General features: G+C 42.8%; 2 protein-coding genes across 2 annotated transcripts; both read right to left on the bottom strand.

The window, feature by feature from the left end:
* Window positions 1–7,355: 7,355 nt before the first annotated feature.
* LOC308170710 (interferon-induced GTP-binding protein Mx3-like) lies at window positions 7,356–12,578 on the bottom strand (the record flags this gene model as incomplete). Its single annotated transcript, XM_080545544.1, has 12 exons — window positions 7,356–7,580; window positions 7,836–8,072; window positions 8,394–8,470; window positions 8,632–8,790; window positions 9,017–9,158; window positions 9,990–10,112; window positions 10,500–10,578; window positions 10,805–11,003; window positions 11,124–11,262; window positions 11,342–11,496; window positions 11,627–11,764; window positions 12,389–12,578. 12 exons carry the CDS (start codon window positions 12,576–12,578, stop codon window positions 7,356–7,358), a joined length of 1,863 nt encoding a protein of 620 aa, XP_080401670.1.
* Window positions 12,579–14,966: 2,388 nt separating this feature from the next.
* On the bottom strand, window positions 14,967–20,732 carry LOC308171334 (interferon-induced GTP-binding protein Mx3-like; the record flags this gene model as incomplete). The annotated part of the gene is made up of 12 exons (XM_080546168.1): window positions 14,967–15,191; window positions 15,451–15,693; window positions 16,017–16,093; window positions 16,255–16,413; window positions 16,640–16,781; window positions 17,606–17,728; window positions 17,868–17,946; window positions 18,890–19,088; window positions 19,275–19,413; window positions 19,490–19,644; window positions 20,226–20,363; window positions 20,543–20,732. 12 exons carry the CDS (start codon window positions 20,730–20,732, stop codon window positions 14,967–14,969), a joined length of 1,869 nt encoding a protein of 622 aa, XP_080402294.1.
* Window positions 20,733–23,138: the final 2,406 nt, after the last annotated feature.

Raw genomic sequence — 23,138 nt, 5'->3', positions numbered from 1 at the left:
CAAGGCGATGTGGTAGGAGGCGATGGTGAGCAGGCTCTGCAGCTCCGGGTCTTCGCTCAGCCGCTCTTTGTGGGTCTGCAGGAAGCTGCGTAGGGTCCCGTAGCTCACGAACTCCATGATCAACACATAGGGTGCTAGGACCACACACACACACACACACACACACAGACGCGCATGCACACACACACACACACACACACACACAGATGCACATGCACACACATACACACACACACACATGCACACACACACACACACACACGGACGGACGTGCGCACACACACGTACACACACACACACGTGCGCACACACAGACAGACACACACACACACGCACATGCACACACACACACACACACACACACACACATTGCTCTGTGTTACATCAACAGGTAGCTATCTAGTAAAATGTATTTGTACAGCACCTTTCCCAGAACCAAGGGTCACACAGTGCTTTTCATAACAAGGAAGAAACACAATAAAACATCATACAAGAGCAAAAGCCACAGCAGGTTCAAAACAGGCAAAACAAGTGAAAATAAAAACAAGTAACAGACAACAGGTGTAACAGCATCAGCAGGACACAGAGAGACAGGCCCTAGGGGCTATCCAAAAGCATGTCTATACAAGACAGTCTTTAGCAGTTTTTTTAAAAACCTCGACCAAGACCGCTGATCTAAGATCCAAGGGCAGTTAAAGGACTGATAAAGGATCTAGAAGACGGCTGATCTAAGATAGAGGAGTGATGAAGGAGTGATGAAGGAGTGATGAAGGAGTGATGAAGGAGTGATAGAGGAGTGATAAAGGAGTGATGAAGGAGTGATGAAGGAGTGATGAAGGAGTGATGAAGGAGTGATGAAGGAGTGATAGAGGAGTGATAAAGGAGTGATGAAGGAGTGATAGAGGAGTGATGAAGGAGTGATGAAGGAGTGATAAAGGATCTAGAAGACCGCTGATCTAAGATAAAGGAGGGATGAAGGAGTGATAGAGGAGTGATGAAGGAGTGATGAAGGAGTGATGAAGGAGTGATGAAGGATCTAGGAGACCGCTGATCTAAGATAAAGGAGGGATGAAGGAGTGATAGAGGAGTGATGAAGGAGTGATGAAGGAGTGATGAAGGAGTGATGAAGGATCTAGGAGACCGCTGATCTAAGATCCAAGGGCAGATAAAGGAGTTCCTCTCACCCTCGGAGCTGTTCCAGTCCAGGAGCTGGAGGACGTTCTTGTGGTGCACGAGCTTCCTCATGATGGACACCTCCACGTCTACACGCTTGGGGGTGACACCTTGAAAACAACAACAACAACCACTTGGTGAAAACCAGGTTGTGTGATCTTGAAGCACAGCTTTCCAAAACGTCTGCCCCTCAAGAACAGTACTCGCCCTGTACGATATTGTGTGAACAGGGTTAGGGTTAGGGTTAGTGTTATGTGGTCCTGACCCTCTTTAGAGATCTTGCAGGTGAACAGGTCGTGGCCTTTGCAGGTTCCCCGGGTCATCCTGGCCTTGTAGAACACGCCCTCCTTCCCCGCCTTGATCAGCTGCAGCAGGGTCAGGTCTGACCTGCTGAAACGACTGCCCTGCGACCCATGATGCATTGCGGTTGTTATACAATGGAATATAATCAAACCATGTGTTCTGGTTCTTCTATACATTCTATGTATGAATTCACATGCTAAGTTAAGTTAAGTACATACATCTGTTCACTTTTATGATTGTTGTGTCTGCCGCCCTTGCAGAGGAAAGTAGGACACTTCTCGTAAGCAAATTAATTTCGATTGGTCATCGCATCAGTACGCTTACCGGTTGCGGGGGTCTCCATGGTAACATGGAGACAGACTTGGTTTTGTGTCGGTGCAACGGGGTCCGCTCGGCCTCCCCTTGTTCCTGCACCTCCTCGAACCTGCCAGGAGGGGGCTGTGATGAGGTGGCGGGGGGCAGGAGGGCCGGAGACTCCTCAGCGTGAACGTGTACGCGTCGCCCTGCTCCCCCCTGCAGGTGTCTAATGGTTCGGACCAAGGAACGGTACCTGAGGAGAGTGAGAAGGGATGAGGACCGATCCATATGGTACAGGAGGGGGGGGGGGGGGGGGGGCTCTCTGTTCTGAGTATCTTCTGCAGGAGGAGGCTGGTGCAGGTAGTAACTGGAGAACGGGCTCATTGTAATGCATGGGATGGATTAAGGAATCCATAAGGAATGGTATGAAAATATTTCTACCTCCACCAGCCTCCACTGATCTACTGTACTAACTGACTGAAGGGTTCCTACAAGTTTCAACAAGTCAAATGTAGACCTAACACCTCGGTTTTTTAGACCTAATAACTGAAACTTTGGGCCTTGTCAATCAGATTGCTGGATTTTAGACTTTACGGATTTTTAAGACCAGCACGGGAACCCTGTGACTGGCACTAATGTCTGAACCCTTATACTAACCCTAACCCTTATTACTTGACCTCTTGAATATACTTGAAATAGAACACAAATCTGTGTGTATGGGTGCTATGGGTGCTACATGTCACCTATGGGGCTATACCACTATACATCCACCACCATACAGACCCATAGAGGTAACTCCCACCACCATACAGACCCATAGAGGTAACATCCACCCCCCATACAGACCCAAGAATCCCTCTTTCCAGTTTCAAGCTCTTGCTGAGGGACATACAGTGCGAGTCTATGATTTGTTCTTGCAATTGAGTTGACCCTCCCTTTTGCCCATTGCTGACCCCTCCCTGTCCCTAGCTCTTTAGCTGTCTAGTTTTAGGTTTTGTAGTTTTAGTTTAGTTTTAGACTATCTTAGACTGTTTTAGACTAGTTTTAGTTTTAGACTATGTAGTTTTAGTTTAGTTTTAGACTATGTAGGCCAGGTTTTGTATTGTATTTGTTTGTGGTGGACGTTGTTGTTGTATGCCTGTGAACAGGTCACACTTGAAAATGAGCCCTTGGGGCTCAATGTGTTTTTTACCTGTATAAATAAAGGTTAAATAAAAAATAAAAATTGAGGCAGCACGTCTTACTTTCTGAGCCACAGGGTCCCCAGCAGCAGCAGAGCCAGGATGGTGAGTGAGGAGACGCCGATGAGGCTGTAGTGGGCCGGGCCCAACACCTCCTCCTTCCTGTGTGGGGGACCGGCACCTGGCAGGGTTCAGAACCCCACAGAACCCAGGGTGAGGAGCTGGGTCACACAGTGTTACAGGGCTCGACATTAACGACAGACGGCGCAGGCGCCAGACCAGACTAGATGATCGTGAGTGAAGATATTATCAAAGCGTACGGGTGATCGACAGGCGAGTCCGCTTTGATAATATCTTCACTCACAATCACCTAGTCTGGTCTGGCGCCTTCGCCGTCTGTTGTTCTTCCTGCACACAGGTAAAAATCTTACTACCTGACTACCAGAAATTAGACTTTGGGTACAATTATCTCAAATGATGTTACATACATGTATTGGAGTGAGTAGGTTATGAGGTAATAACACAAAGCCAAATAGCCATGGGAGGGTAAGTGACTCACGAATTAAAGGCTTTGTTGAGTTGGCTACTCACTTCTTATTGTGGCAGTTGAGTTAGTTACTGTGGCACCCATGTCATCTATGCAAGGTCGCTTTTTCGTCCAGTGACATTACCTGAGTGAATTCAGACATATGACGGGCTGAGAGACAGGTATCTGTTGCAGTGCTCTGAAATCACACACACACACACACACACACCACACACACACCACACACACACACACACACACACACACACACACAGACACACACACAGACACACACACGTACACGTACGCGCGCACACACACACACACACACACACACACACACGTGCATGCGCGCACACACACACACACACACACGCATGCGCGCACACACACACACACACACACACACACACACACACACACACACAGATCCAGAGACATGGACAAAGTAACAGACAGATATGAGTTCTAATGAGTTGAGCTGCTGAGAGTCGGTTGTCATTTAGATCCAGCTGTGTTATGGTTGGCAAAGGTTAAAGGTTAAAGGTTAGATGTGATTATAATAAAGGAATAAATAAAACCCCATCACTTACATTGCAAGCATCACAATGAGCCTGTCCTCCGATTTCTACCTCCACCAGCCTCCACTGATTTCCACCCAGATGTACCGCTGGGCATCTAACACTACAGAGTCTAACACTACACCCAGACTCTAGAACACTTCCACGTCTTGTAGCTATAGACTCTACAGCGACGTCTGACTGATACACATCTCTTGTCTGTTTGTGGGAACCTGTGTCTCTCTCTGAGGTCTTGTGACAGAGACAGAGAGACAGAGCGAGAGAGACAGAGCGAGAGAGAGAGACAGAGAGACAGAGCGAGAGAGACAGAGCGAGAGAGAGAGAGAGAGAGACAGAGAGAGAGAAAAAGAAAGGCCCTTTCTTTCTCAGAAAACAAAAGCAGGTGGAGGAGGCTTTTAGTTTGCGTGCCGACCACATCGCATGTAGGCTATAGGAAATGCACAGTAGCACCTCAGGGTTAACTCAGGGCATTGAGTTCCTTCAGACACATAACAGGGGAGGCTGGTGGAGGTAGACATCAGAGGACAGGCTCATTGTAATGCATGGAACGGAATGAGGAACGCTATCAAACGTCATTGTGATGAATACCTCGACTGGCACACAACAATAACACCTAGACACAGGTGAAGAGGTGCTTTCTGTGGCTTTAGTAGTAAAAAAGCAACGAAAAAACAGTTGCATGTGGGGTGGGCAGGGTCTTTCAAATACTTCTGACCAGAAGTAGGCTATTTGAAAGAAAGTCGCAGACTATCAGACAAACCATCGAGTTCCGGGTTGGTCAGAGTTCCATTCCATGCATTACAATGAGCCCCGTCCTCTGATTTCTACCTCCGCCAGCCTCCCCTGAGTTATGTGAGTGACCAAGGTTGCAGTGGGTGTGAATAGAAAGAAAGAAACCCCCCCCCCCCCCCGTAGTTCTCAGCCCAGAGATGAATCTCATTGTCTCCGGAAGTCTCCGGAAGCCGCTGCTCCAATCAGAGACCCTGGGCTGTGGTTTCCTTCAGTCACAGTGACCTTATTCACACACGTGTGCTGCTTCTAGCTAGCACGAGAGCCCCCCTTTCTCTCTCTCTCTCTCCCTCTCTCTCTCTCTGTCTCTCTCTCTGTCTCTCTCTCTCTCCCCCTCTCTCTCTCCCCCTCTCTCTCTCTCTCTAGCTCTAAAACAGACCTCTATCCAAACCTCTGTTAGACCACTAGCTCTAAAACAGACCTCTATTAGAAACATATTACAGTATGTTGCATGTTCACTAGGTCTGCAACAAATGTATTTATTCATTATGTTTTATCTTTGACAACCTATTTCTTCCTTCCACCATCTCCTATTAGTTTTGTAGAGGGGTGGCATAATTGTGGTGAGCAGTTTCAGTGGTTTGATAACTGATGCTAACAACGGCGCTATCTACCTTACTCACAAAACAACAAATAACAGTTTGGCTATCCTAAGTAAACAACACAAAATCCTAGTAAACAACACATGTAACTCACTAAAACTTACCCAAGAACACAGCAGAAGGTCTGTCTGCAGACGACTGTGCCATGAATAGTGAACTGATGTGGAGATCAATGTCTGAAATTCTGTTGTCATCTGTCATCGTCAGATTCGGAGTTCCAGTTCGGTGTATAGTCCAATATGAAGGAGTTCATTAATTGCCCACTGTCGATATTTCTGCCTGCTTATGAAATTCTGTTGATAGCATTAGCGAGAGCTTCAGCATCCATCTTGTAAACTTGTCAACAAACAGGTCCACATGCACATGGCTACTTAAATACAGCTGGGGTGGGCGTGGCTACACTCACTGCCACACTAATACCCCCCACCCGACTTTGCTAACTAAATGTAGGTATTTAGTGAATGTAAAACTGTTGGATATGATATCGAGTGGGTTCTTCATCGCTTCATTTGTCTTCCTATGCCAAAAATCGGAAAACACATTTTTTCACAAGACTTGTTTGGCTCGATTGCGAGGTTTCACAATTGCCGACATGAGGACCTTTTAATGAAACGGTGTCACATATGTATTCTCCTTGAGCAGTCAACATCCATCAACTATCAGCTATTTCGCTAGCAAAAACGAAAGCTAACTTATTTGCGAAACAGCGCCCCCGCCCGCCACCACGTCGGCGTAGTGCCGCAACTGCAGTTAGAAATGACAGAAATCCACCGACGCGATCTCTGCCTCTCTCCAACCTCCTTCAACTGTCCAATCAAATTACTTCGGAACTAACTGGTGTATAATGTTCATTAAAACTTGGATAAATATTCTCAAAATTACAATAGGGTTAAGTCACAACCACTTTAGTTATCTAAAAATATGATATGGGCTATACTCTACTTTCACCGCTAGATGGCGCTGTCTCGCCAGTAAAGTCGTGATTCTGATTCCAGGCTTTAAATGTGTAATAACCATGTTTCTATCTGAATTTACAATAATAGAAAACGACCCTTACTGAGTTATTTAATTTGGGTTATGCTTAAATAAATATATTAAAATATTATTAAAATAAATAAAATGTATATAAAAATAAATGTTCAGGTACCCAGAATCACTTGTATTGCTGTCACGTTCAGTAGCTTACATATTTGATAGAAAATACAGACATATATGTTAGAGGTTGCATTATGATATTTATTCCATCATCTACACCAGGATGTGTTGAGTCACATCGCAGGGCTCAGTGGTGTCTTTCTTGCTTTGTCTTTTTAGAAAACAACATAGAAATGCTTTTTGACCCATCTCTGGTACAATGACAATGGTAGCTGTCAATTCACAAGCAGCTTGTTGAGAATTCATAGCACACATGAATAACTGTATCTTCTGTATACCTCTCAACATGGCCAGAATGAGCAAGAGTTAGGCTAAAATAAATGTAATAAAACTGACCAAATATAGCGCCTCTTTGATCTCAGTGTGCATTAAAGAGCAAGTGATTGTTTATCGCTTATGCACTCTTTGTATTCTATGGTCCCAGGACACCAGCTAAACCATACAGTACATTAATAAAATAACAAAACATGTATTTACAACTTGCATACAAATAAAGTAAGATAAACACAAATACTCAGCATTTCTCTAGTACTACTTCAAGCACTCTCAAGATGACAAGCAAACTCTGCATGTCAGGCCGCTGTCTACTCTAGAACTGTCTACTCTAGAACTGTCTACTCTAGAACTGTCTACTCTAGAACTGTCTACTCTAGAACTGTCTACTCTAGAACTGTCTACTCTAGAACTGTCTACTCTAGAACTGTCTACTCTAGAACTGTCTACTCTAGAACTCAGGCCACTGTCTACTCTAGAACTCCACCAGATAGACGCGTGCTTGCGTCAGGCGTTTGAGGCGGCTCTGCAGTTTCGCCCTCTTGCTGCCAATGTCACTGTCCTCCATCAGCAGCTGCTCCATGTTGTCCTTGTCCTGTATCATATGCAGCATCTCCCTCTGCAGCTGAGAGGCCGACTCCTGCAGGACCAGGTAGCGGATCACCATGGGGACCTGATCCGCCAGACGCTGGCTGGCAATCTGGTGAAGGCCAGAAATAAACATGACTAAATGGCAGCAGGTGCAGAGACTATGAACTTCCTCTCACACCATCACACTTGTACACACACAAACATGCATGCATGCAGACACACATACAGACCAACACACAAAGGACACACACACACACACACACACTTGTGCAATGCATGTGAGTTTAGAAGAGGAACATGTTGGGGTCCCTAGGGAGCCATGTGAGCTTGAGAGGGTCAAATCAAAGTACTGATTGACACTTACTTGATAATAGGACTTGAGGTGCAGCATCATCTCCTGCAGAGAGGCATGGGTGACCTTGCCGTTGACAATATTATTGAAGTCATTAATTAAGTCGTCCTCGTGCTCCCTCTTCCTTTTACCCAGGCTGTGGCTGTAAGTGCTGTCCTGGGTGTACACTATCAGCTCCATGTTGAATTGGGTCCTCAGCATAGACTCGGCTGTAAGCTCCTTCTCCAGTTTAATAGCTTCGATCTTAGTCTAGAATAGAAGCAGTCATTCAGTTTACACAACAAATAGTTTCAAGTTTCAAGTTTATTGTTACGTCACATTACACAAGTGTAAGAGAGTAAACGTATTAGGCTTCGGTTCTTGACATTACATTGCAGCACAAAACATAAGGCAATAATAATTCAAGATAAAAAGTGACAGTATGAATGAATGAATGAATGGTCTTTATTGTGATTAATACAGTACAGGTACCATACAACGAAATTTAGGAGGGGTAGCACGGGACATAAGAGGCAAACAATAATAGGCATAATACAAGATAAAGGTAACAATATTGACATTGTTCTATACCTTTGCTGTTTTCATGAGGTAAGGAAATCCGGTAAAGCTGGTCTGAGCCAGCCGTATGAACGCCTTTCTTACAGCATCTAGAGAAGGAGAACATTATGAAAACACTTTTTGATATCAAAACACTTTTACCAGCAATGCCCTGAGGAAGGCCATAGGCTAAAACATGTGGGCATTTGCCTGTCTTTTAAAGAGACACTTGTAAGTAAAAGGTAAGGATACATTTTGAATAAGCACATACCTGATATCTCCTTCAGCTTCTTGACGGCTGGTTCCTCCAGCAGTTTGATCTGGTCCTTCACCATCACCTCAAAGGTCTTGTAGTTGATGAAGCCAGGAAGCTCTCTTCCACGGTACATCTCCTCATAGGTAAGCACCTCTTTCTCAATCTTCGTGTTAACTGCAATATTAAACATTATCCCTTAAACATTATTTTGATTCAAACTCAAGTTCATGAGCAACTTTGTGAATTAAGAATTAAGTTAAAAAGAAGTGCAAAAATTACTAAAGAAAATATATGTTTTCTAATCAAGATATCAGCATTGTATGTACTTCAACATTAACAGTACAAGTTCTTTATCTTAGAATATGTAGGCAAAATATTTGAATTTAGATATCGTACTAACAGCTCTTTCCTGAGTGGTCCAGATGGACCTTCCACTTCCCAAACTCTTTTCTGAGCGTGGAGAAGATGTTAAACCTGTCTCCACTCTTCAGCTCATCCCCAGTGGTCATGCTGATAGCATCCTGGGTGAACGCTGTCACTTTCTGAAACATGAACATGAACATCCATCAGGGAGAGAGTGGTGGTGTGTGGAGTAATAGCAACCAACAATGACTTGATTTAATATAACTGTACATTATTTCCTGGAATTCTACCTAACAGCAGTGTTACAAAGAAAGATAACGCTTGGGTGGCCTGGGGTGGTCTTCAGTGCACACATATGCCCATGTCGGCATGGGTTCGAATCCAGCCCATGCCCTGCTGGCACCCCCTCTCCTCCTTACTTTCCTGTCTATCTTCACTATCTCTATCCAGTAAAATGACAATTATGAGTGGGACTGCCCCACTCAGAAAAAAATAACCTTAAAAACAAAAGAAAAACATATGAAGCTTGGTTCAAGGGTCAATGCTAAAGCCCAATTTATACTTCTGCGTAAAATCTACGGCAGAGCCTACGCCGTAGGCTCACGCGCACCTGTCCAAAAATGTAACTATGCGGCATACCTACTAGCACTGTGATTGGTCCGCTTGGTAGCACATGATTCCGACATGATTCCGACTCTCTCGTAGGCCAAAATGCGGAAGCCATGACAGAAATGTTATTGACTTTTTCTGTAATTACTTATTAATAATGATTTGAAAAATTAGGATAACCATCTTATTATCTTAGTTTAATGTCATTTCAATGCATTATAGACATTTTCTTTTCAACAAGCATAAAAAGAAAATCGCTATTATGCCGCTATGAGTACACCGACCAACGCGACGCAGACCGACCAACGCAGAAATATAAATTGGAAGAGCCCTTGCGTAGGCTACGGTGTAGCCGCGCGTAAATTCGACGCGGAAGTATAAATTGGGCTTAAGGGACGCACATCGATCAGGAAGTAGAGCCTCTCTGCTGTGTCAGAGGGAGGTCCAGTGCTGCATCTCTCCAGTTCCATGCGTGTCTGCGCCAGCTTAGCTTCAATCTGTTCCTCCAGACGAGGAAGGGATTTCTAGAGAGCAAAGTGGAAGACATGAAGACCTTAAACAACTCAGCTCAGAATGATCAGGTTCTATCTCTGTTTAGAGTAGTTCAGAGATATTGAGCGTCAAAGTTTTTACATTCCATTATGTTTTGTGAGATGGAACTTTTGTATTTTATGAATTACTAACTCAAAAATGTCAACATTTTAAAAAATAACACCTCACAGGCATTAATAAACACCTAATGGATCAGATTATGTAAAAAAAAATCAATTTTGTCAAAAATGGAGATAGAACCTTATAATTCTAACATCACGAACTGTTAATTACCTGTCAGTCTGAAGATGTTCAAGGCCACAGAGGGTCAGCAACAACTATATCATAGTGCAGTGAAATGTAATGAAAGACGAATTCACCTCAATATGGTGCACCAGTTCCAGGGTTAGCTTCTCCGCCAGTTTAGGGATGGTTGCATGGCCTTCATCATAAAGTGTACTGTAGAATAAGAAACATGCTAAACCCAACAAACAACTTAAATCCCAGCTTATAAATTGCTTATAACGAGCTTAAACACACTTAAATAAGTGTTCAAATTTGTAAAATGTTATGTGGGGCAGTGAGTTTGTTATAGGGGAGCGTGTTAGTCATAGGAGCCAAAGCTATAGACTGTGCCTTTAAGGTAAAATAAGGGCTATTTGAAAATATATGTAAATGGTCTGACCTGAGATGTGCATGCTCTTTGAAGAAGGCCTTCTCCCTCTCTGTGGCCTCCGTCAGTGAGACCCGCTCCATGATCTCCTTCTGGCCCCGGCACTTGACTATCATGTAGCCTTTAGTCAGGGGGATGACCTCATTATGAACAATCTCAACCACGGTCTCCTCCGTGCCTTTGTCAACCAGGTCAGGCTTGGTCAGGATGCCTGTGCAATGATAAACACACACACACACACACACAGTTATATCATCATGATTCATAAAGATCCAGCCTCCTTTCTAATAATCAAATGTGCACTGCATAAGATTAATGTTTATTTATTTACCTAAAGTCCTTTCCCCCTCTGGGTCCACCTCCTGTGCCATCTTCAAAGCCTCTGTGGTTGCTATGTCAACGTTGCATGGCACAACTACCAAGCTGATTGTTTCTTGCTTTGTGATGAACTTCCGTATCAGTCTCTTGATCTGGAAATGTAGATCATGTACATTGTCAAAACTGCCTTTTGTTTTCACAATCTTTAGTGAGGGAGGACCGTGCTTTTACCTGCTCCCCGATGTTCTCAGGTTGACCCTTGACAGCCACCCTGGCGATGCCTGGCAGGTCTATGAGTGTGAGGTCTGGCACGTCAGGGGATGCTATCTCCAAGCTGATGAGGTCATCACTGATCCCCACTCCCACACCAGCCATCTCATCCTGGGCTGGAGGAGGGGAGGCACAAGAGTACTGAATGCCTCTGAGAAGTGATGGAAAGGACAGGAGACATAGGGGAGAAACACACTGACTACTGCCAGGCACCCCATGATGTGTAGTGCAGTAAAGTGAACCCACCTTCTCTGATTTCATACTCCACATCTGAGGGGTCGTCAAACTCCTTCACATAGTCCTTGTAACTGATTTTTCCATGCCATTCCTCTCCTTGTCTCGTTCTCTTCATCTTCAGCTCAAGAGGGCATCTAGTCACAATACCTACATAGAGAAAAATGAAATGAAATAATAGTGTTTTTTGTGTGTTTTTTTAACACAATAAATAAATAAATAAATAACAAAAAGTAAACAATTTCACTACATCATTTGTGATTGCGCTAGGTGTTTATACGTAAATACGTTGTGAATGATTGGGTCTGTTTATAGACTCATCGTGAGCTTAGAATGATAAGGTTCTATCTCCGTTTAGAATGAGAAGGTTCTATCTCCGTTTAGAATGAGAAGGTTCTATCTCCGTTTAGAATGATAAGGTTCTATCTCCGTTTAGAATGATAAGGTTCTATCTCCGTTTAGAATGATAAGGTTCTATCTCCGTTTAGAACGATAAGGTTCTATCTCCGTTTAGAATGATAGGGTTCTATCTCCGTTTAGGGCAGTTCAGAGATATTGAGCGTCAAAGTTTTGACATTTCATTATGTTCTGTGAGATGGAACCTTTGTATTTGATTGATTAATTACTAACAAAAAAAATTCAACATTTTAAAAATAACACCACACAGGCATTAATAAACACCTAATGGATCAGATTATGTATTTAAAAAAACTAAATTTTGACAAAAATGGTGATAGAACCTTATAATTCTAACGTCACGTCGTGTGAACTCACCGCTCCCCCTGGGTAAAGCCACCCCCGACAGGGCTTCCAGCACGGAGCTCTTCCCCGAGCTCTGGTCCCCAATCACGGCTATGGCTGGCAGCGCCAGGTCCCTCTCCACCCCCAGGGAACGGAGGGAGTCGATCAGGTCGATGCAGGGACGCACCTTCTCCTCATACTGGTGGTTCAGCGTGTTATTCATGACGAGATAAGTGTTTAAAGTGTTTAAAGGAAACTTAAAGCTCAAAGCCGCGGGTGAAGTCAATGCACTTGAGATGGAGAGAGGATGGATGACTTCTCTCATGTGACGGTGAACGAACAGGTTCAGTATATAAATGATACAACTGTTCAGGGGAGTGGCATGGGGGGAAACCGATTCTAAAGGATGCAATGTGAGGAGAAAGCTCTTTAACTTTCGTTTCCTCAGAGAGTGCCTATTGTCAGCTGACCAGGGTTTTTCCTGGCTCAAAATGAGGCGGAGTTTGCCATCGGGGGGGACCCATGAAGCAGGGCTGTCTGGGGGTCCTTAAACGAGCATCAAACACTTAATTTCTTGCATTCTGGTGAATTGATATGCACCAATTTGTGCCCTTTCTGCATCAATTTATGGTGGAAACGTTATTATTTATGTAAAGGAAAACACAATATTCAGGCACCAGATGACCATTCAAAATATAATGTAATATAATGCAATATAAGGCTCTCAGGCATTCTGTACTTTCAAATATGTAGTCAACATCTACTATCAGCTGTTTCTCTAGCAAAAACGAAAGCTAACTTATTTAAGAAACAGCGCCCCCGCCACCACGTCGGCGTAGTGCCGCAATTGCAGTTAGAAATGACAGAAATCCACCGACCTCTGCCTCTCCAAACCTCCTTCAACTACGAGTTTTACTCCGCTTGCCCATCACACAGGGTGTCAGATGTATATTGTTCATTCTCGGTGTCACTTTGACTTGTGAACTTACCTTTAGCTGTCACCATGATTAATTGTAGACTAGTAACACATTTCCCCTGCTCAATGCTACAAAAAGGTTCGTGACAAAGTCGAAGTAAACATATGGGTCTTTTTTTTTTTTTTTTTTTTTTTTAAATACGGTGCCTTTTCCGTCCCCAGTACAAATCATGTTGTATTTTATCTAAATTTGGACAAATACTAATACCATTAGTTTGTTCATGTATAGTCAATTGTTATTTATTATGAATACAATGATATGAGCTTCTAAGTAGTTTTTTTCTACATTTTAAAAGCTTTGGTTAAAGATGTAAATGGGATTTTGCCATGTCCCCAGTGTTGTTCATTTAACTTCAATCTACAAAATAACTAATAAAAGCATATACATTTCCATTATGTTATTATTATTTAATTTTCCTGAGCAATATCTATTGAATTAAATATAGTTTTTATCAAGCTGTGTTAATGTCCCTTTAAAAAACAAAACATAATTTCCCAATCACATCACTCTCATGAGGTGACATCACATCAGTGGAGGGGATTTCAAATGTGGTAAGCTGTGTGATTTTCTACCTCTTTTACCATCTGATTTTGATGTTTTTATCAAGTGAGTTTAATGTGGTTGACCATAATGTGTCCACCCTGTTAGGCCTAAATATTGGAGCGATCAATCAAATTGAATAATTTCAAAAAAAGTGATTAGTGCAAATTAGATTCCCCATCAAGTATTCATGGTCATGCTAGGCATTATGCTAACACAGGCAGGCTAAAGGCTAACTTTAACTCAAAATGTCCACCCTGTTAGCCCTATTCAACTAACACAGTGTATTCTAAATAAAATACAATTTAGGTGCCTGAGCTCGACCACTATGTTTTTAAAAATATAGGTAAATCAACAATTTATTTTTCACAAGTTATGAAGTCCAAATGGCACCCTATATATAAAAAAAAGACCCTAATAGAAAACGACCCTTACTGATTTATTTAATTTGGGTTACGCTTAAATGTTGCTTAAAAAGCACAACTCAATGCTGATGGTGGTTTAAAAATAAATGTTCAGGTACCAAGAATCACTTTTAATGCTGTCACGTTCAGTAGCCTACATATTTGATATAAAATACAAACATATGTTAGAGGTTGCATTATGACATTTATTCCATCATCTACACCAGGACGTGTTGAGTCACATCGCAGGGCTCAGTGGGGTCTGTCTTGCTTTGTCTTTTAAGAAAACAACATTGCAAAATAAAAATGCTTTTTGACCCATCTCCAGAATGAGCAAGAGGTAGGCTAAAATAAATGTAATAAACTGACCAGATATAGAGCCTCGTTGATCTCAGTGTGCATTAAAGAGCAAGTGATTGTTTAACCCTAACCCTTGGTCCCAGGACACCAGCTAAACGATATAGTACATTAATAAAATAACAAAACATGTATTTACAACATGCATAGAAATAAAGTAAGATAAACACAAATACTCAGCATTTCTCTAGTACTACTTCAAGCACTCTCAAGATGACAAGCAAACTCTGCATGTCAGGCCAGTGTCTACTCTAGAACTGTCTACTCTAGAACTGTCTACTCTAGAACTGTCTACTCTAGAACTCTGTTCTGTCTACTCTAGAACTGTCTACTCTAGAACTCCACCAGATAGATGCGTGCTTGCGTCAGGCGTTTGAGGCGGCTCTGCAGTTTCGCCCTCTTGCTGCCAATGTCACTGTCCTCCATCAGCAGCTGCTCCATGTTGTCCTTGTCCTGTATCATATGCAGCATCTCCCTCTGCAGCTGAGAGGCCGACTCCTGCAGGACCAGGTAGCGGATCACCATGGGGACCTGATCCGCCAGACGCTGACTGGCAATCTGGTGAAGGCCAGAAATAAACATGACTAAATGGCAGCAGGGGCAGAGACTATGAACTTCCTCTCACACCATCACACTTGTACATACACAAACATGCATGCATGCAGACACACATACAGACCAACACAAAGGACACACACACACACACACACACACACTTGTGCGGTGCATGTGTGAGTTTAGAAGAGGAACATGTTGGGGTCCCTAGGGAGCCATGTGAGCTTGAGAGGGTCAAATCAAAGTACTGATTGACACTTACTTGATAATAGGACTTGAGGTGCAGCATCATCTCCTGCAGAGAGGCATGGGTGACCTTGCCGTTGACAATATTATTGTCATATAAGTCATTAATTAAGTCGTCCTCGTGCTCCCTCTTCCTTTTACCCAGGCTGTGGCTGTAAGTGCTGTCCTGGGTGTACACTATCAGCTCCATCTTGAACTGGGTCCTCAGCATAGACTCGGCTGTAAACTCCTTCTCCAGCTTAATAGCTTCGATCTTAGTCTAGAATAGAAGCAGTCATTCAGTTTACAACAAATAGTTTCAAGTTTCAAGTTCATTGTTACGTCACATTGCACAAGTGTAAGAGAGTAAAACTATTAGGCTTCGGTTCTTGACATTACATTGCAGCACAAAACACAAGGCAATAATACTTCAAGATAAAAAGTGACAGTATGAATGAATGAATGAATGAATGGTCTTTATTGTGATTAATACAGTACAGGTACCATACAACGACATTTAGGAGGGGTAGCACGGGACATAAGAGGCAAACAATAATAGGCATAATACAAGATAAAGGTAACAATATTGACATTGTTCTATACCTTTGCTGTTTTCATGAGGTAAGGAAATCCGCTAAAGCTGGTCTGAGCCAGCCGTATGAACGCCTTTCTTACAGCATCTAGAGAAGGAGAAAATTATGAAAACACTTTTTGATATCAAAACACTTTTACCAGCAATGCCCTGAGGAAGGCCATAGGCTAAAACATGTGGGCATTTGCCTGTCTTTTAAAGAGACACTTGTAAGTAAAAGGTAAGGATACATTTTGAATAAGCACATACCTGATATCTCCTTCAGCTTCTTGACGGCTGGTTCCTCCAGCAGTTTGATCTGGTCCTTCACCATCACCTCAAAGGTCTTGTAGTTGATGAAGCCAGGAAGCTCTCTTCCACGGTACATCTCCTCATAGGTAAGCACCTCTTTCTCAATCTTCGTGTTAACTGCAATATTAAACATTATCCCTTAAACATTATTTTGATTCAAACTCAAGTTCATGAGCAACTTTGTGAATTAAGAATTAAGTTAAAAAGAAGTGCAAAAATTACTAAAGAAAATATATGTTTTCTAATCAAGATATCAGCATTGAATGTACTTCAACATTAACAGTACAAGTTCTTTATCTTAGAATATGTAGGCAAAATATTTGAATTTAGATATCGTACTAACAGCTCTTTCCTGAGTGGTCCAGATGGACCTTCCACTTCCCAAACTCTTTTCTGAGCGTGGAGAAGATGTTAAACCTGTCTCCACTCTTCAGCTCATCCCCAGTGGTCATGCTGATAGCATCCTGGGTGAACGCTGTCACTTTCTGAAACATGAACATGAACATCCATCAGGGAGAGAGTGGTGGTGTGTGGAGTAATAGCAACCAACAATGACTTGATTTAATATAACTGTACATTATTTCCTGGAATTCTACCTAACAGCAGTGTTACAAAGAAAGATAACGCTTGGGTGGCCTGGGGTGGTCTTCAGTGCACACATATGCCCATGTCGGCATGGGTTCGAATCCAGCCCATGCCCTGCTGGCACCCCCTCTCCTCCTTACTTTCCTGTCTATCTTCACTATCTCTATCCAGTAAAATGACAATTATGAGTGGGACTTCCCCACTCAGAAAAAAATAACCTTAAAAACAAAAGAAAACATATGAAGCTTGGTTCAAGGGTCAATGCTAAAGCCCAATTTATACTTCTGCGTAAAATCTACGGCAGAGCCTACGCCGTAGGCTCACGCGCACCTGTCCAAAAATGTAACTATGCGGCATACCTACGAAGACCGTAAGCACTGTGATTGGTTCGCTTGGTAGCACATGATTCCAACATGATTCCGACTCTCTCGTAGGCCAAAATGCGGAAGCCATGACAAATGTCATTTTACTTTTTCTGTAATTACTTATTAATAATGATTTGAAAAAGTATGATAACCATCTTATTATCTTAGTTTAGTGTCATTTCAATGCATTATAGACATTTTCTTTTCAACAAGCATAAAAAGAAAATCGCTATTATGCTGCTATGAGTACACCGACCAACGCGACGCAGACCGACCAACGCAGAACTATATTGCGTGGGCTACGGCGTAGCCGTGCGTAAATCCGACACGGAAGTATAAATTGGGCTTAAGGGACGCACATCGATCAGGAAGTAGAGCCTTTCTGCTGCGTCAGAGGGAGGTCCAGTGCTGCATCTCTCCAGTTCCATGCGTGTCTGCGCCAGCTTAGCTTCAATCTGTTCCTCCAGACGAGGAAGGGATTTCTAGAGAGCAAAAAACGAGACATGAAGAACCCTAACCCTTAAAAAACTGTTACTTACAGTCTGAAGATGTTCATGGCCACAGAGGGTCAGCAACAACTTGGAATATAGAGCAGTGAAATGTAATGAAAGATGAATTCACCTCAATATGGTGCACCAGTTCCAGGGTTAGTTTCTCCGCCAGTTTAGGGATGGTTGCATGGCCTTCATCATAAAGTGTACTGTAGAATAAGAATACACCCAACAAACAGCTTAAATCCCAGCTTATAAATTACTTATAAAGAGCTTAAACACACTTAAATAAGTGTTCACATTTTTTTAATTTTTTTTATTAGTTTTTCTGATTTTATCCCTTTTTCACCCAATTTAGTATCCAATTGTACCCAACCTAGCATCCAATTATCCCCTGCCTATTGCGTAGGATCCGCCGCACGACCCCGTGGCCGGCAGCCCCAGAGGAGATAGCCAGGCAGACTAGCTGTCTGGCTTCTCGAGCCCGACACCGTTATTCCGGCACCCAGGGGGCGGTGTTGCGCGACGGATCCTTGTCCGGAAATAGTCCTATACCCCCCTTGGGAGCGGCCGCTCAATATGCCGCTCCCTGTGAGCCCCGGCCATATCCGGGTCTGGCGAGACCGGGATTCGATCCCAGTCCCCGGTGGGCAGCTTGCACTAGAGGCTAATGCTTAGACCGCTGCGCCACCGCGGGGCTCACATTTTGTTTTTTAAATGTGGGGCAGTGAGTTTGTTTTGGGGAGCGTGTCGGTTTTTATTTAACCATTGATGATTCTGTCACAGGAGCCAATGCTATTCGGTTGTGAAGTCTGACGTCAAACGTGACGTTTAGCAATTTCCGGGTCCAAACCCAAAATTCCCCGCACCAGAGTACCAGTGTACTAAAGCGGTAGAATAACAGTTCAATCGTTTTTTAGACTTGGATCTATTCATACAACAAGGGACACAGCAGCACTTTCCAGTTTTTCCCATATTGTCAGGGTATTTGAGCCTCGGAAAAGCGCTATAGAAATATAATGAATTATTATTATTACTGCGGCATTGCGAAGAGAGCGCCTCAGCCAACTTTGGACCCGGAAATATACCCGAATAGACTGCGCCTTTAAGGTAAAATAAGGGCTATTTGAAAATATATGTAAATGGTCTGACCTGAGATGTGCGTGCTCTTTGAAGAAGGCCTTCTCCCTCTCTGTAGCCTCTGCCAGTGACACCTGCTCTATGATCTCCTGCTGGCCCCGGCACTTGACTATCATGTAGCCTTTAGTCAGGGGGATGACCTCATTATGAACAATCTCAACCACGGTCTCCTCCGTGCCTTTGTCAACCAGGTCAGGCTTGGTCAGGATGCCTGTGCAATGATAAACACACACACACACACACACACACACACACACGCACACACACACACACACACACACACACACACACACACACACACACACACACACACACCGTTATGTCATCATGATTGATAAAGATCCAGTCTCCTTTCTAATAATCAAATGTGCAATGCAGAACAAGAATGTTTATTTACCTAAAGTCCTTTCCCCCTCTGGGTCCACCTCCTGTGCCATCTGCAAAGCCTCTGTGGTTGCTATGTCAACGTTGCATGGCACAACTACCAAGCTGATTGTTTCTTGCCTTGTGATGAACTTCCGTATCAGTCTCTTGATCTGGAAATGTAGATGTACATTGTCAAAACTGCCTTTTGTTTTCACAATCTTTAGTGAGGGAGGACCGTGCTTTTACCTGCTCCCCGATGTTCTCAGGTTGACCCTTGACAGCCACCCTGGCGATGCCTGGCAGGTCTATGAGTGTGAGGTCTGGCACGTCAGGGGATGCTATCTCCAAGCTGATGAGGTCATCACTGATCCCCACTCCCACACCAGCCATCTCATCCTGGGCTGGAGAAGGGGAGGCACAAGAGTACATAATGTCACTGAGAAGTGATGGAAAGGAAGATGTATTGGCTAACTACTTGCAACTATAAAGCCAATACTTGGCGCACCATCAGAACAAAGATCTTACGCATCATGCATGCTGGCAAAGAAGTTTCACTGTCCACAAGGTTTCTCACGTTTTGTTGGTTTATTCCAAGTAGATCAGGCAAACAATTCCATATCCATGCAGCTGACTGAGATGTTACTACGAGATGTTTAGATGGTAAACACCGTATGTCCACCAGGTGCACTTCCTAACCCCATTAGCAGCCTACCTAAATAACCTATGAGTGAGGTCTACCTGTGTGAAGTCCCCCTAGTGACCAAAATAATAAACAACATATGGAAACAATAACTCCTGATAAGCAAATACAATAATCAAATACAATAATAAGCTACTAACTAATAATTATACTAAACTAATATCAAAACAGTGAAATGGCGTCTACAGAAGACATACGGGAGAAACACATGGACTACTGCCAGGCACCCCATGATGTGAAGTGCAGTAAAGTGCAATTGCAGGCCAGTGAAAGTGAACCCACCTTCTCTGATGCAATTCTCCACATCTGAGGGGTCGTCAATCTCCTGCTCATAGTTCTTGCAACTGATTTTCCCCTTCCATTCCTCTCCCTGTCTCGTTCTCTTCATCTTCAGCTCAAGAGGGCATCTAGTCACAATACCTACATAGACAGAAATAAAATAATATAAACGTTTTGTTTTTTCTACACACAAAAAATATAAATAAATAACAAAAAGTAAACAATTTCACTACATCAGATTCATTTGTGATTACGCTAGGTGTTTATACGTAAATACGTTGTGAATGATCGGGTCTGTTCATAGACTCGTGTGAACTCACCGCTCCCCCTGGGTAAAGCCACCCCCGACAGGGCCTCCAGCACGGAGCTCTTCCCCGAGCTCTGGTCCCCGATCACGGCTATGGCTGGCAGCGCCAGGTCCCTCTCCACCCCCAGGGAACGGAGGGAGTCGATCAGGTCGATGCAGGGACGCACCTTCTCCTCATACTGGTGGTTCAGCGTGTTATTCATGAGGAGATCTGAGTGTTTAAAGTGTTTAAAGTGTTTAAAGGAAACTTAAAGCTTAAAGCCGCGGGTGAAGTCAATGCACTTGAGATGGAGAGAGGATGGATGACTTCTCTCATGTGACGGTGAACGAACAGGTTCAGTATATAAATGATACAACTGTTCAGGGGAGTGGCATGGGGGGGAAACCGATTCTAAAGGATGTAATGGGAGGAGAAAGCTCTTTAACTTTCGTTTCCTGGTAAATGGATTCTTCCAGAGATACGGGGAGTAGAGCGTTTCACTTTCATTTCTTCAGACAATCTGAGTGGCTATCGTGACGACATACAATGACAGTGAACTAAAATATATGGGCGATGTGGGCTATGCTATATTCCCACCACTAGATGGCGCTGTTTCATCGGTAAAGTCATGACTGCCTATAATGTGTAACGACCATGTTTCTGAATCTGAATGGAAGAATAAATGTCTGAACTGTGTGTGTATCTGAACCTGAGATATGTAGGAAACTAAGATTGACATTTCATGGGGATTCAGTGAGATATGGTAAGAAACAGAGAGAAAGCAAGAGATACACACCATGTCATACACAAATGTGTGCAACATCTTTATTTATTAGCATTATTCAAAATGCATGTAAAATAGTAATCATGAACAGATTACAAAGACTTCGACTCCTTCACATTATACTGTAACAGGGACAGAAGAGTAAGTACATACAGTACATGGATGTTCAATCCATTTTTATTGTCTTTTTTTTTCTTTTAGTTACCTGGATATGCACGCCGCATGCTTTGGAATTCAAGACACTGACAGGGTGGCACACGTCGTTACCCTCAATGTAAACAGACGTCGACTCAAGACATTATTGACTTTTTTTTTGTTAGCATTATTCGTCACACTGACAAAAGTCATACAAACCTGAATTCTTTTTTCAGAATCGAAACTTCAGAACTTTAGAGATTTTAAAAACAGAGAAAACCTGATAGATAAAATGAAAAGGTTGTGCTCAGGAAGGGTGATACATATGAGCTTCGGTTGTTAAGTCTGACGTCACACGTGACGTTTAGCAATTTCCGGGTCCAAACCAAAACTTCCCCGCACCAGAGTAGCAGTGTACTAAAGCACCAGAGTACCAGTGTACTAAAGCACCAGAGTACCAGTGTACTAAAGCACCAGAGTACCAGTGTACTAAAGCACCAGAGTACCAGTGTACTAAAGCACCAGAGGAGCAGTGTACTAAAGCACCAGAGGAGCAGTGTACTAAAGCACCAGAGTACCAGTGTACTAAAGCACCAGAGTACCAGTGTACTAAAGCACCAGAGTACCAGTGTACTAAAGCACCAGAGTACCAGTGTACTAAAGCACCAGAGTACCAGTGTACTAAAGCACCAGAGTACCAGTGTACTAAAGCACCAGAGTACCAGTGTACTACAGCGGTAGAATGACAGTTAAATCGTTTTTTAGACTTGGATCTATTCATACAACAAGGGACACAGCACTTTCCCGTTTTCCCCACATTATCAGCGTCTTTGAGCCTCGGAAAAGCGCTATATAAATATAATGAATTATTATTATTACCGCGGCATTTCGAAGAGAGCGCCTCAGCCAACGTTGGACCCGGAAACACGTCACGACTTAGCAACCGACGTTTGTCAGCAGGCCCTTACTACCGGAGGAGAAGACATCATTCATCATTGCACAGCAGTCTGAGCACAGCATAGAAAACAGATTTGATTGAACCACGAGTGACCATTTGTAAACTGAGAGGGTAGGAACTCTTTGCTCTGTATAATACTATAATTAACACAAACATTACATTATTATTAAAGAAACATCCCACAAACCCTTTTTACACAAAAAAGTTGTTGTGCAATGAAAAGGTAACTTTTTTATTTGTCCATGAAAACTTGAATTCTTTCTAAACAATAATAATCCTCTGATCTTGAATAACTACATAATAATAATAATAATAATAATAATAATAATAATATGTATTGAAAATAAGGTTTCCTAGAGAAAATAAAAGTAAATACAAGCTTAGAAACAAACTATAATAATAATAATAGAAAAGGACCATATATTACAATCAGACAGATTTAAATAAAATAGATTAAAATCCTGCCATTTATGAATATTTAGATTGTGCACAAACAGACATAGCACCACACAGCACAACTTCATGCACTTAGTCAACGCGATATAAGAAACCTCAATAATTATACAAACGGAGACCACATGTTTTCTCTTCTATGACAGTGCAAACCAGTTTGTAAAAGACAACGTTTAAAAGGCCTGTGGTATATCACCTACCACAGAAAAAGAGAAAACTACTAACTGTAACCACAGGCAACAACAATCAGGAAAACGACAGAAAAAAAACTGCCTGAAAGTGAAGTAATATCGCTTTTG

Source organism: Nansenia antarctica, assembly GCF_963989245.1.
Source record: "Nansenia antarctica genome assembly, chromosome: 15".
NCBI classification, from domain to species: domain Eukaryota; kingdom Metazoa; phylum Chordata; class Actinopteri; order Argentiniformes; family Microstomatidae; genus Nansenia; species Nansenia antarctica.
This window is presented reverse-complemented; position numbering and strand designations above follow the sequence as displayed.